We start from the raw sequence: 14,617 nt of genomic DNA, 5'->3' as shown, positions 1-14,617 counted from the left end.
AACAGCGGCGTGAACTTCAGTAAATAGCCTACAAGCGGCGTCCGTTTAAAAAATAAATAATTGATTTGAGCTACTGGTCATTCAGTCTTAATAATAATGCCCACTGTTAAGCTAAACTGTGTCAGAACGAGTTCATGTACTTTTTTTTCTTTCAAATGTTGATCCTTGGTTCTTAAATGAATGTTTACCACAATGTCATTTTGTCATCCTAAAGCTGTTACTTTCTAATGTGGACCAACAAAAAGAGATGTTAGGCAGAATGTGAGGGGCTGACAGCTGTCACTTTTCAATATCGCTGCATCTCTTTTTTTTTTTTCTTTCCATACGTTGAAAATGAATGGTGACTGAAGCTGTCATTCTGACTAATGTCTCCTTTCGTGTTCCGCTCGAGAATGAAAGATAACGCTGGATTGGAACAACATAAAGACGACTAAACAGTGATGGTGTTTTCATTTATGAATGAACCCTGCCTTTTAGGTCTGTTTTATAAGAGGAAATTTCTATAGTCAATTAAATAAGCAGGAGAACATAAAGAGTAAAAATTCCCAGCAAGTGTCAGACTGACTGAAGTGAAACTTATTGTATGAACTTAAACTTTTCGTATGATTTCAAAATCTCAAAACGTCTTGTTATTATTGTTTGAAATGGAAAGTAAAGTAAACATTAATTTATTGCAAGCACCTTGACATTTCTCATTTTATTTCTGCTTCATTTGAATTTGACGTCGTAGTATGCACATCCCTCGGTTGATTGGCTGCGCTGAGGGGTATGGCAAGCCCAATTAATATTCTATTTTGGTTTCTAGTAGCCTAGCCTACTTATTTTGTTTTTGATTTGTAAACCAGTAGTGGCTGCTATCCATTCAGTTACACGCTATGTAATGAAGAATTGACTATGAGCCGCTAACATTAAACAGTATTGGAGAGAGAGGGTTATGTTAGACATTAAATAATCTAAAGGATTAAAAAAATAGTTCAAACTTCAAATTTAAGTTACGCTAAAGACTAAAAGCAAATCTGAATTACACACTACCAGCATCCCAGACATTTAAATTCTGCCAGTAGATACCTAAACCTGAATTATGATACTACTGCTTTGTGGCTGCATTACCACCTTTGGTGTGCATTATTTTTCTAATAATTCAACAACTCGATGTCAATTATTCTGCTTATACTACAGTTATCATGCCTCAAGGCGTTTTTGGGGGTATTTATTTCAATACATTTTTCAGGTTTTGTCGCTGAAATGCTCTTGCATGTAGGACTAATTTCTATCTTCTATCTTATCTCACGGCATTTTATCTCATTTAATTTTAGAGTTTCCATACATACTTCTAACTTAATTCAATTTCTAGGTTGTCTTCACAACAAATAATATCTATACCTTATTTTTATTTTTTATTTTTTGGAGTAATATCTCATGTATAGTTCAGGTGTAGGTATATACTGGCAGAATTAAAGGCAAAATTAAATGACTGGAACGATGTTAACATTGGTTAATCAGATTTGCATATAGTCTTTGGCATACATTAAATAAAGTGTCTAATATGTAATGTCTGTCTTGCACTAATATGTTATGTTATGTTACGTGTTATTGGCAAACTCCTTACTTTGATATATTAAAGAGGTATGCAAGAAACATTTTGACAATGGCATATGTATTACAAGACAAAGTGGTAATTAAGCTCCACAAAGAGTTGCAATTGTTTTTTTACTTTCTATAAGTAATTATCAGAATAGCTACTTTATAGTTCAATTAAAAATTCTAGTAGTTGACCATTGGAATGCAGCTAACGTCTAATAAATAGAAACAAGTGCATATTTTATAAGTACTAAGAATACTGGATAAGACCTAGGCTATTTTAAAAGTTACCAATAAGTAAAGAATGATTACTCGCACATAATGTATAGTTCTTAGTAAAACTGCAATTAGTATCAGCAGCAAGTGGAATGCATAACATTCAAAAGGCAAAAATGTGATGTTTTTGACTAACAATTGAATCGTTTCTTGCCACTATTGGAATAGTCAGCAACAGTGAAGGAAAAATACTAGCATCTAAAAATTAAAAAATAAATAAAAAACAATATTAAAGAAACTGAAAAATTTTATGGCTAGTACATTAGAAGATAAAGTAAGAAAAAATGAACGCGGCTTGCCATAGGGGCGTGACCTGATATGTGGGCGAACTAAAATATAGAGGGGAATTCCCAGTCAGTACTCTTCTGTGTTGAAGAAGAGTTACTGTATATCTGTTCAGCAGTTCAGAGCTCGGACGTAAAACCTAAGACAAGGGTGTTCGCATAACATGGATGGTGAGTGTCAGTATTTATTACATTAATCAAGTAACTGTCTTTTTCCTTTTCCCTTTCTTGCTTTTTCCTTTCTTGTATTAAATTATGCGGACAGTTCAAGTCAGATAGTCGATTCAAAACAGCACTGTTGTTTTAATGAGTTGTTTAGAGAGCCAATTAAAGATACTTAATGTACCAACTCATAATTATTAACATATAGAATCTTCTCAATAATAACGACTTTCTATGCTATTTTTTGGTGTGTTTGTAAATCTTGACAATGTAAATTGTAATCTTACAGTATACCATGTTCCGCATTTTCTAATCTGATTCTATTTGAGAAAAAAACATACAGGCTTGTCGTTTTATATATTACAGGGAATAAAACGCAGAGTTTTCTTTGTGGAAGTGTACAATTACAGAAAACACTTGCGAAACAAAAGCATTAACTGAAAACAAAGTTCTTAAGACCTCTAAACTCTAGATAAATCATATGTAAACTAAACAAATCAAATGAGTTGTCAGTACAATACACGAGGAACAAAGTAACACCAGGAAATAAAAATGAGGAACTTTTAAAAGCTGTTTCAACTCTGTTATTCTAATCTGCACTTTTGTTAATTCTTGTACAATGTATTATGCATTATAACACGTATTCATCTATGTTCTTCTATTCATGCTTTTCCGTACAGTGCATACCCTCTCAATGCACAGGGACCCCAATCTAAGTAAGTACATTAAATTCATCTGTGCCAAGTGTAAAACGTATTCTGTCGTTGCTAGTAACATGTTTTGAGTCAAGTGTAGGGTGGATCATAAACTTTGCCTAATTACTCAAGTATGTTTAAACGTCACGCAGTTGCCCTTGTAAAAACGATGTAATGTTCAGATTTCCTTACATTACTTCCTCTTTTGTTTGATGAAGATATGACTTCCTGTAAGTGACAAGTCTCTTGAGCAGGCTGTAGTGAGTGACATCTGTACACTTTACTAAATTATACATTGGCTCTATTTCATGCATTATAACCGTTTTCCCCAGCTTATGACATTTCACAGAGTAAGAATGCATAGGCAAATAAATCTCATCTGTGCCTGGCAATGTCAGACGCAAGTGTGTTAAAAACAACCAAATATATTGCATGCCAAATGCAGCTGTTTGTGCAGGTGTTTGAAAAAGTTATGATATGCTTAGTATAATGGCACCTGGATGAGCTGGTAAAGTTCTGTGCCCACAGGTGCAGAGCGCGGGAAATTATTTACTGGCAGGCTGCGTTGTTTGTGGTCAGGTTCTGTGAAAGACGCATGATGTTGTTTCTGCAGGTGTTTCGAGGCCATTGTCTTCTTCTTATGCATCTTCAATGCTGGAGTTTTAATAAATAATAAGATGACATGCTTTTTACTCTAATCATTTTGAATATTTTGAAATGAATGATATTCAAATCTCTGACGTCATTTTGCTGCTCTGTGCAGTGGGAGAGCCCGGTGTTCAGATCTTCGAGCAGCCAAAACAGAGAGGCATGCGCTTCAGGTACAAATGTGAGGGCCGTTCAGCAGGCAGCATACCTGGAGAAAGAAGCTCAGACAATAACAGGACCTACCCAAGCATTCAGGTACCTGCTTTTAAAGTCTTGCACCACTGAAGAAAGAATTCACTGTATAATTAAACTTTAAAGAAAATGTGATTACTAAACGGCATCTCTCTTTATATATCTCCCTGTTAGATTCTAAATGTTACCGTGAAAGGAAAAGTACGTGTTACCCTGGTGACCAAAAGTGAGCCATATAAACCGCATCCCCATGACTTGGTGGGTAAGGACTGCAAGGATGGATATTATGAGGCAGAATTTGGACCTGAACGAAGAGTCATCGCGTAAGTTGGTGCTTTTAATGTCAAAATAATTTGAATGTTACTTAAATACGGGAGATTAAAAACCTTTTGATTGCAGATATGTTATCTGCATATTTTGCTCTAATCTCGTTTTTGTCCTGTTACCATTTTCCTCCTAATGAAATGAAACATATCTGTGCCCCACATCAAAGCCATTCCAATGTGCTTTCCGTATTACTCCAGCCCACACACTACCACAGTTCTCTTCCGAAAGGCTGTCCATTCTTCTTCTTTTTATTTTTTTTTTAAAGAAGCATGTTGTTTCAGAGTAGGGAGCCATGCAGGGGATTCCCCTGATATGCAAAATGAGAGCCTTAGAGCTCCAGTCTGCCCTCAATTTTAAACAGTATGTCAGTATGGTTAGTTTTAACCTCACTCTTCCTGTTAGCTTTAGTCTTTGGGATCAGTGTTCAGGATGGACAATACATAGAACTAAACACATCTGACCGCTCAAAACCAGGCGGCACAGTTTAACAGATTGTTTCTTTGTTTTTTCCAGGTTTCAGAATCTGGGTATCCAGTGTGTGCGAAGAAGAGAAGTGAGAGATGCCATAATGCAGAGGATTGCGCGAAGAATCAACCCCTTCAATGGTGAGAACAAATGCCACTTTTTGTCTCTATGCCCAAATAGAATCTGCATACACAGAAAGGTCCTCAAAGTAAAATTATTTTTAAAATGTCTACACTTGCCCCAACTAATTTGTTTTATTATATTTATTTGTATTAATTTAGCTTTTATGCATAGATTAATTCATAGATTTATCAGCTTTATCCTCAAATTTTGCACGGAAAACATCTGCAAATTCCATCTGGGCCTTCTAATCGCCTCTCTTACCTCTTATCATTATTACTGACCCAGTTTCTTTCACTTTCTCTTGTTATCAGAAATTGTGTGTTTAGATGATGGCCAATGTTAAAATCACGAAAGCTTACACATTTCTCTCTTTCCTGTCTTCAATACTGTATGACACAAACTGTCATCTGACAATGCAGTTAGGGTAGGAAAAAATCACTTCTCTTTATTTAGTGAAGGTCCAGTTGCACAAATGGCTGCGGTATTGAGTGGCATATGATCAGGGGGAATTTATTTAGAGAGGGAGGAATGTCAGGAGGAACTGTAAACTATACGTTTTTGTGTAACTGACAACTTTGGCTTATTCTGCCTCGAGTATGCAAACAGCCAAATACTTCAGGAATTCCATGCAAATTATTGTGTGGGAGGAAATTACAGCAGGGTCAACATTTTGAAAGCAGCTCTTCTAGGTAATTTTCTTTTTAAAGTTTCAGATTGTGTCTTGCCACCACCAGCAGTGTTTTTGGGATAAACAAGTCTGACTAGCTTACCCACAGAGTGAGTAACTTTTGGAAATGCTTGCGCTTTAATGTTGAGGATATTCTTAAAGGTTTTATATATGAAGTGATTCAACAAGCATGTCACATTATGTTAGCAGGTGGTGTAGAATCATCATGTAGTGTCATACCGCTGTCTAGCCAAATGATATTTGAGAAATTATGAACAGGACTATTGCAACAGGACTTTACACAACATGGTTAGTGAACATAGGGAATGCTAGATTGTGAACTTGCTTCCTCATGCTTGTTCTGCTGTTCTCTGTGGTGACTGGTTGTGTGAGGGACTGCTCTCGCTTCTGCTGTGATACCCAAATAAAGATCTCTCTCTTTGGCTGCGTAACACTGACAGTCCCCTGAAATTAGGTAGATTAGTCATGGTGGCAGTTGTAATGAGATTAGTTTTGATATTACTTTTGGTCATGTGTTGAAGGGATGACCTGCCAGAGGTGACCTCATTTGCACTGACGTTATCCAACAATGATTGAACTGATGACGCATGCATATACAGTGTATGCTGCCATTCATTTCATTTATTGATTAGGTAATCAAATGTTTTTTTGCGAGGAGGTATTCGTTTTGTGGTTAGGGCTGTCACAAACATGAAAGGATAGCTGAGAATTAAATGTCATACCAGTAATTGTGATTAATTATGTAATTGTTTCATGTTCTGCTTAATACTTCTACAATGAAAAAAAAGTTTTCACTCCAACGTCGCTAGTAAATTTAAAAACAGAGAAACCGCAAGTAACACACTATATAATTTAGTAGAAAGACTGAAATAGTTTATTCACTTTGGACCTGAAGTCATTCTCTAAAATATAGTATTACCTGTCATGCTTTATGATGTGAATAATAATATAAAAATATATATATATATATATATATATATATATGCCATGGTCTGTCTGAATACTCAATTCTGATTGGCTGGCAGGTGTTGATTAAATTCGTTGAACTGCACAGGTACTTCCAGGTCAATTTAATCACGTTCTATATTAATGCGCTTCCTATAAACATTGGTAACCATAGTAACATACAGTTACAGTTGAATAATAATACAGACGAAAATAACCGTCATTTTTATCATTCCGGTCAAATATTGCAGCACAAATATTGTTAACATCTTTAATATGTGAATGCTGGGAAATGACAATGGCATAAACGGGATAATCAACGGCTAGCTGTGCATTAAACGATTTGAATGCATTTCGCGGAGGCAACCACCCTTGTTGCAAGACGTGGAGGTTCTTCGCCTCCACGTCATGCATTCAAATCGTTTAATGCACAGCTAGCTGTTGATTATCCCTTACATTATATATATTACAATATAATATAACATTAGAATATTTTGCAAGTAATATATTTGTTTTAGTAATTAATTTTGTCATTTTCATGCATTAATGTGATCCGAACAGTAACATCCTAAAATATTTGACATTACATAGCACTACGTGTTCATGTTAAAACCTGAGGGTTTGAGGGTTCAAATTATGCATAACTGCACATCAAAAAATGCATTTCATGACATTTCTACATTTGATTACAATGCCCTTATTTGGCTGGTAATATGTGACTGTTCACAATAACTCGAAATAACAACTAGTTTAATCAGTAGGCATACGTCTCATGTTGGCGAAAAAGTATGTAGCTGTAAAAACGCGTGGCGTCTGTGAGGCTGCCCATAGTTGGATTTGCCGTGATGAGTGCTGAGTGGGTGTTGAGCGCACAGTATGGTGTTAGATGTCATAGATGGTGGGTTCAGGTGACGAGAGATGAGTGTCAAGCTTGGGAATGGTGGTTTGCCCACAGAATGGAGAATCTTCACCTGCCTGCCCCCATTTCTTTCTACAACTCGAACACTTTGCTTCACCTTCCAACAGCCCACGCTAACCTAAATCGTCCCCCACCTGCGACTGCTGTCCACTTGCTTCTCTTGCTCTCTGACTTCACTAAATGCAGAACCAGAGGCGCACATATACGCAAATAAACATGACCACACCACGGCTCGCAGTTGCCTTTCTCACACTCCGCCTCTTGCTATCTTCCGCACCCACTCATCTCCTCCCACCTTATCTCTGCTTCTTCTTGTCTGTTTTACATCTGTCTGCTGTGCTCCTCGCTGCTCAGCTTCCATCTCCATCCTCCTTTCCCACTTCTGGGCTTGTGGTCTGGACAGAGGTGTCTCTTCACGTCAGGAGGCCGCCCCCTTTGCTGCAGAGTCGTCAGTGATACTCTGTCACTCAAGCTCTCTTTCTCTATTTCCACCTGCTGTGACCTCAGAGTGCTCAAAGCTCGTCATTGCTGTGGGCAGGATAACCGTGGGGCGAAAAGAGGCAGACTCCTGAGAGTAAGAGTGTGGGCGGAGGTGCACACACTAAGAGATGTCTACACCAGCAGAGTGTGGGCGGTTGTGCATTCGTAGGCTGTGTCAGTGGCATTTCTGGTGATGCTTCTGGGTGAACTCTGCAAGTGCACTGCATGCTGCTTGCTTTTCTGACTTGGACAACAACTACGCTTTGTATTAATGCTGCCTTTAAATGCATCTTGGTCAGGCGTTCATTATTACATCATGCGTTTCAGTCCAAAATATGACTTGGAAGCAGTTTAAACAAAATAAAGGAATTATATTGTGAGCAGTAATGCCATATTCGAAATATTCATTTATATCACTTATCTATATGTGGTATCACAACAAAAGTTGAAGTAAATCATGCACAATGGCTCAGATAGTCAAGTATTGTTTAGTCAAAAAATTACTGTAAAATTTATTAAATGTCTAAAATGATGATATATAATTTATTTATATTTTATATTATGATATATCATATATTTATCTTTCATTTTTAAATATGTATATATAAACGTATATATTTTGCATAAATTACCAATATTACAATAATTTACTGTAAAAAGTACAAAACAATACTGTATTATGTTCCAAGTTCTTTGTAATGTACTCATTATATACACATTAAATATGTGTATATATAAATATGTATATTTTTGAATAAATTATCAACATTACAAAAAGTACGAAAAATACTATATTATATTAAAGTAAAAAAGTTAATTTATTTAAATCATCAAACAAAGGCAATACAGGAAAATAAATAAATACATTCATTTTAAAATAATATTATTTATTTAATTGTTTATTCATATTTTGCAGAACTGTGGTAAGCATGCTTTTTTAACACAAGAAAGAATTCTCATGTTAAAAAAAATCTAAAACTGTCAATGCTGCTACTACTGCTCTCAAAAATCAATTTATTAAAATCATAACAACATTTAGGTCTTCGTCAGGCAAAGTTGTGTCACAAGTGTGTCAGCTAGTTTTAAACAAACTGGCCTGGTTTTCGTTCTCGTGCCTGTTTCATTTTCTTCTCTCTCTTCCTCTTTCCTCTTCATTCACCTCATTCACACGACTCTGTAAATCTTCTGCTCTGTTTTGACACACAAATTACATCTGGGATTAATGTGTTATGTTTTTTGTGCGCACTGCAACTTTGAACGTATGTTTTGTGTCCACAGTTCCCCGGGAACAGCTGCTGCAGACTGAGGAATATGATCTGAACGTGGTGCGTCTTTGCTTCCAAGTTTTCCTGCAAGATGAGACTGGCATGTACAACACGGCACTGCCTCCCATCGTCTCCAACCCAATCTATGACAACAGTGAGTTCACACAAATAAAAAGAACACACTGCCATTTCTGCATGGCAACAAACGGAGTTGAAAACTGTTTGTTTGACTGCATACCAACACTGACTCAGCCAGTGACAGGGTCACTAGTGCAAATGTTGAAATAGAATACAATATTTATTACTCACCATGTTAGTTATAGTTATATTTACTGTAATGATTTTTATATGAGTATAAAAAATAAGTAATGAGCATTTTTTCAGTAATGTAAATTTCAAACTAAAAACTAAATTTGATATTTATTAGTGGTTAAAAACATTTTGTGGAGTTTTATATCATTTTCAAGTATAGAACTTGTTCAAGTATTTGTTCTATATCATGTTCTATAAATTATAATCAATGAAAATTATCAAAAATTGGTTTTCAATATCTCCTATATTTTATAGTATTTTGTTTTAGATTGAGGAAAAACATGGTATAGCGATACCCTTCAGCACACAACTTTTGACTGATTTACTGATGCAAGTCACTGCAGCCACAGTGCATGAAGCTGTGGCAATGCATTGCTTAGGTGACAGATCTGTCAGTGGCCACATCCCACACTACAGGAAGTGAGCATGGTCCATTTCAACACTTCCTCACGTGATGGTGCTCTACAGCACGAGCAGAACAGCAGTGCTTGCAGAGTGTTTTTGTGTGGCTGTGAGATGCTAAAAAAACAAAAAACAAAAAAAAACAAGCTCGGGTCATGACTTGGTTAAACCCTTTCATCTGCTTGTAGATGCTGATTCTCAAGTCTTTAATGTTGTTCTCATGACAATGCAGTAAAACTAGCCAGTATTAATATGGCAAGCTGTTCTTTGCCATCACAGAAATCAGTCTCGTACAACCCAGAAAAGAGGAAGCAATAAACCACCCCGCCCTTACTTTGTAAATCATGACAGGTTTGGCTGCTTTTTGAGTCTCGGAACATAATGTTTGCAAGTGCAGCTGTGCCTGCAGATACTCTGATAAAGTCAAAGAATGTGAAAAATGATTTCCTACTGCTCATAGCTGTGCATGTCTGCGTTTCAAATTTAAGATTTTCTAATCTTCAATCTCAATGGCCTGTGCTTGTTCCAGGGGCCCCGAATACAGCCGAACTGCGAATCTGCCGGGTGAACAAGAACAGTGGCAGTGTGAAGGGAGGTGATGAGATCTTCCTCCTCTGCGATAAAGTGCAGAAAGGTACGGGAACATTTTAATTATTTGAAAAAAAAATTCAAAGTATTATCGATTTCAGCCATTTTGCTAATTGAAACAGATCTGAAATTCATGTTGGTATTTATTCAGTGAATCAATCAATCTCATATGTCCTTTTCTTTTATTCATCATCCATTCATTTTATTTTATGGAAATTACCTATCCATCTCCCATTACTAGTTTTTTAAAGGCATTCTTTTATTTAATACCATCACATCACCTTTCTCTAGATGACATTGAGGTGAGGTTCTTCACTCAGACCTGGGAGGCCAAAGGCTCCTTCTCTCAGGCAGACGTACACAGGCAAGTGGCCATAGTGTTCAAGACACCCGCCTACTGTGACACCACCATCACAGCCCCTGTCACAGTGCGCATGCAGCTGCGCCGGCCCACAGACCAGGAGGTCAGTGAGCCCATGGAGTTCCGCTATCTGCCCGATGACAAAGGTAAAAGATCACCCTGCAGATTTATGACACCCACATCATGGATTGCTTTGTCCCATGTCTTCTTTGTTGTTACAAATGGGTCAATGATAAATAAGACTATCCACAATAAAATAAATGCATGTGGAAATATACTTTATGTAGTCATGTCAGTCTCAATTGGTTTTGAAAATCTTTTTATTCAAAATATCACATTTTTGGGCAGTTGCACCACATGACCTCTTTTAAAATTCTGTGTACACACCATCATTATTATTTAAAAAATGTAAAAATATATTTTTCAAAGTAAAAATTATTTCTTTTACAGATATCTTTAAATGATTAATTACCATAAATACCATTTTTTTGAGGAGTTGCCCCTCAACCTGTACTAACCCTGCCTTGTTAAAAATAGGGCAACAGATATTAATATAATGTACCGTTTTATGTCACTTTATTTTGCTAGTAGATTAGAAAGACAAACATGAGTGTAATGTCCCTTTTCTTTTTCAGATCCATATGGCTGTCAAGAGAAGAAACGTAAAATTGAAAGCCAGATGAAATCCTTCTCTGGCTTCTCCCAAGGAGCCATGAGCTTCATGAACAGACCAAAAGCAGTGCCTTCAACAGGTTTGATGAACCAGAGAATCAAAATGGGTAAGATGCAAGGCACTATTCATGTAAGCCATACTAACTAGCAATATAGCAAAATCTTCTATATATATGTACTTATATACGTATTCTTTTTACAGAGCCAACAAATTATTATCGTCCATCAAACCATGGGGTGATGCGCCAAAATCCAACAGGCTATTATAACAAAGTCCCTCAGTCCTGCCCCATGATGCCACCCCTAACAGAAACCCCACCATCAGGAACACACAGTCAAGCATGGTCCAGTCCAATCGCCAACACCACCAGTAATGGAGTGGGCCTTCAGCAGGTGAACCCAAGTCCCAGCATGCCCACCACAGGGGAAAGTGGAAACAGCCTTCCTCTACTGACCGATAGGGATCTGGAGTTTCTTCACTCTAATGGCCCAACCAGCAGCCAGCCTCGACAGGACCAACGGAACCAGCAGAACCAGCAGGTCCAGCAATGCCAACAGCCACCTCAAAGGCAAGGAGTAGAAGGAGCCCATAACTGGTATAACTATGGCCAACAACAGCCTCAAAGCACCCAGAATGGGGCAACGTGCACCGGTGGGTCAATGGGAACAGGCTACTTGTATACAGGCAACATAGATGATGATTTATTTCAAAACCTCATCGGCAATCATCAGCCACTGAAACAGGAAGCTCAAGGGTCAAGCAACATGGCTGTGCTGGGGCCCAGCTCGGACTGTGCGCAGTCCTTTACCGCGCTCCTGAACTCCACCACCCCCAATGGAAGTACCGCAGAGACCATGAGACAAATGGAAGCTAGTGGGCCCAATCAGAGGGTCTCGCAGATTTCCTACCCTGCCAGCGGCATGGGGCAGGAGAGCCATCTTGATTCTTTCACCTGGCAGTACTTCCCCGAATAGAGACGAATTCCATAAGTGTTCAAGATGTTCATGATTTTGTTCTTTAAATGTAGACTCAGATTCATGTTCACTGAATGTATTTTCTGAAAATCAGAAGGGCTCGTTGTCCTGGAAATACTGTAAGATGCTGCGACCAATTAGGTAAAGCAGTGAGATTTTATGAAATGTTTATGTACATAAGTCTAATGGTCATATTGGAGAAGTTTGGGACCAATTGTCCTCAAACGCTCACTTGTGACAAGTTAATTGTGTTCCTTAAATTGGGAACTAGCAGGGAATTGTCCCTGGGTAATGGCTATGTCATTTTAAACATGCTTCTTATCCTAGGTTCTCAAATGTAGTTTAAACAAAGGTTTTTGTTCTGTTTTTACTTTATTCAACATACACAAGCTTTTACATAGCATTTTCTATGGGGTTTTTAGTTTTTTATACAACTGAACATGGATTTTGTGATTTCTTATATGCCATGTTTGATACATTCTGAGCTGATTTGTGGCTACATTACTGATATGTGGAGATGGCCAATGCTTGTTTTCATTCATACTGGTAATTTGAATGCATCATCTGTTTCTGTTTCACATTCCAAAGTTCAGGTAAATAAAGGATTGAACTCTCTAATTTGGTGTACATATGTCTTTTCATATAACATTCAGTTATAAAAATTAAGAAGAGACTGGCTTTCCTATTTCTGAACCTGTTATGCTCCTAACAATGGAAATATGAAAACCAGTGAATCGGTCATTGTGTCATTCAAGTGGTTTCAACACCCAACAGGGTTATATATATAATGCTTAGAAACACATTATTGTTATGCTGCTGAGTTACTCAATTGATTTTGAAACGTTGGAATTTTTTACTTCCTAATGAAATTTTTTGATTCACTTTTTTCAACAATTTGGAAATATACTCTTTGACTTTTTGTTTCTCTTTTTATGTCATTTCAATACTGGGCTATTTTAAAATAATGATCATTTTTATATTTTGTACATACAGGGATATTGCATACACCATCAGTTAAACAAACTGCATTAATGATCAATTAGAAATGACCTACATGGGTAAACTCACTATCATATAAATTACCAACACCCTCCTGAGATAGAAGTTATATGACTCTGTAAAAATATAAACTACCATTCAAAAGTTTGGGGTCGATAAATTTGTTTCTGAAAGAAGATTTGGTCCCACTTTATAAATTGTTTTTTATTTTAATAAATAATATTTATTTATTTATTAGGTGGCCTTAACTACTATGTATTTACATCAAAGAATAAGTACAATTTACTTATTGTGTTCATATTGTATTGCAAAACACTTTTACTGCTATTGAGGTGGGATACGGGACAGGTTTGGTGGTCTGGGTAGGTTTAAGGGTGGGTTAAGGTATAAGGAATGTGTCAACGGTGTAATTAAAAATGTAATTACATAAATTAATTACAGATGTAATTACATGCAGGGATTTTTAAAAATATAAGTACAATGTAAAAACATGTATGTACACAATAATTGCATTGTATCAAATGATTAATTTAAATGTAAGTACATAGTAGTTAAGGCCACCTAATATAAAGTGGGACCGAAGATTCTTACATTCACCAAAGCTGCATTTATTCGATCAAAAATACAGTAAAACCAGTAATAATGTTATTTAAATTGAAAATAACTCTTAAATATATTTTAAAATGTAATTTATTCCTGTGATCGCAAAGCTGAATTTTCAGCAGCCATTACTCTAAATCATACTATAAATCAAACTGATTTGCTACTCAAGTAACATTATTATTTCTTATATTATTAATGTTGAAAACATTTGACTGCTTAATATTTTTGTGAAAAGCAGAATATTTTTTTCCATATTCTATGATAGATAGAAAGTTCAAAATAACAAATTACAATGACAAATGTCTTTACTGTCACTTGATCACTTAAATGGTGAATAAAAGTATTAATTAAATAATAATAATAATAATAATAATAATAATAATAATAAAAAGTCTTCCTTATCAGATACATCAGAACAAGTCAATTTTAGGTAATAATGTCACCTTTCACACAGTTTACACAGTTTAGAGATACAATCAGTTTTAAAGAATCTTGTAGAAACAGCCCAGAATGGATGATGCAACACCTACAACCTCTCAAGACATCTCTGTCAAGTACTCTATCAACATAGAGATCATAATGGACTTCTCACGAATGTTAGCTTCATTTGGCAGCCTTCAGCACTAACAAAAGCCAAACCATTGAATTGTGTTCA

General features: G+C 36.4%; 1 protein-coding gene across 2 annotated transcripts; it reads left to right on the top strand.

Annotated features, from left to right (window-relative positions):
- The first annotated feature begins 2,190 nt into the window (after positions 1 to 2,190).
- rel (v-rel avian reticuloendotheliosis viral oncogene homolog) lies at positions 2,191 to 12,978 on the top strand. Of its 2 annotated transcripts, XM_058795801.1 has the most exons (10): positions 2,191 to 2,312; positions 2,984 to 3,019; positions 3,762 to 3,901; positions 4,013 to 4,161; positions 4,679 to 4,770; positions 9,064 to 9,204; positions 10,294 to 10,398; positions 10,644 to 10,859; positions 11,349 to 11,492; positions 11,588 to 12,978. In XM_058795801.1, exons 1-10 carry the CDS (start codon positions 2,306 to 2,308, stop codon positions 12,358 to 12,360), a joined length of 1,803 nt encoding a protein of 600 aa, XP_058651784.1. In that variant the 5' UTR covers positions 2,191 to 2,305; the 3' UTR covers positions 12,361 to 12,978. The 2 variants fall into 2 exon arrangements, with proteins under 2 accessions (XP_058651784.1, XP_058651782.1); XM_058795799.1 differs by lacking the exons at positions 2,191 to 2,312; positions 2,984 to 3,019 and having other exon boundaries at positions 3,064 to 3,901.
- The last annotated feature ends 1,639 nt before the right edge of the window (positions 12,979 to 14,617 follow it).

Source organism: Onychostoma macrolepis, chromosome 13, assembly GCF_012432095.1.
Source record: "Onychostoma macrolepis isolate SWU-2019 chromosome 13, ASM1243209v1, whole genome shotgun sequence".
NCBI lineage: Eukaryota > Metazoa > Chordata > Actinopteri > Cypriniformes > Cyprinidae > Onychostoma > Onychostoma macrolepis.
This window is presented reverse-complemented; position numbering and strand designations above follow the sequence as displayed.

Coding starts and splice junctions, on each gene's coding strand:
- rel (XM_058795799.1), top strand. CDS start 3,716: ATGAATGATATTCAAATCTCTGACGTCATTTTGCTGCTCTGTGCAGTG. Junction 3,902..4,012: donor GGACCTACCCAAGCATTCAG/GTACCTGCTTTT, acceptor TCTCCCTGTTAG/ATTCTAAATGTTACCGTGAA. Junction 10,860..11,348: donor CTATCTGCCCGATGACAAAG/GTAAAAGATCAC, acceptor TTTCTTTTTCAG/ATCCATATGGCTGTCAAGAG.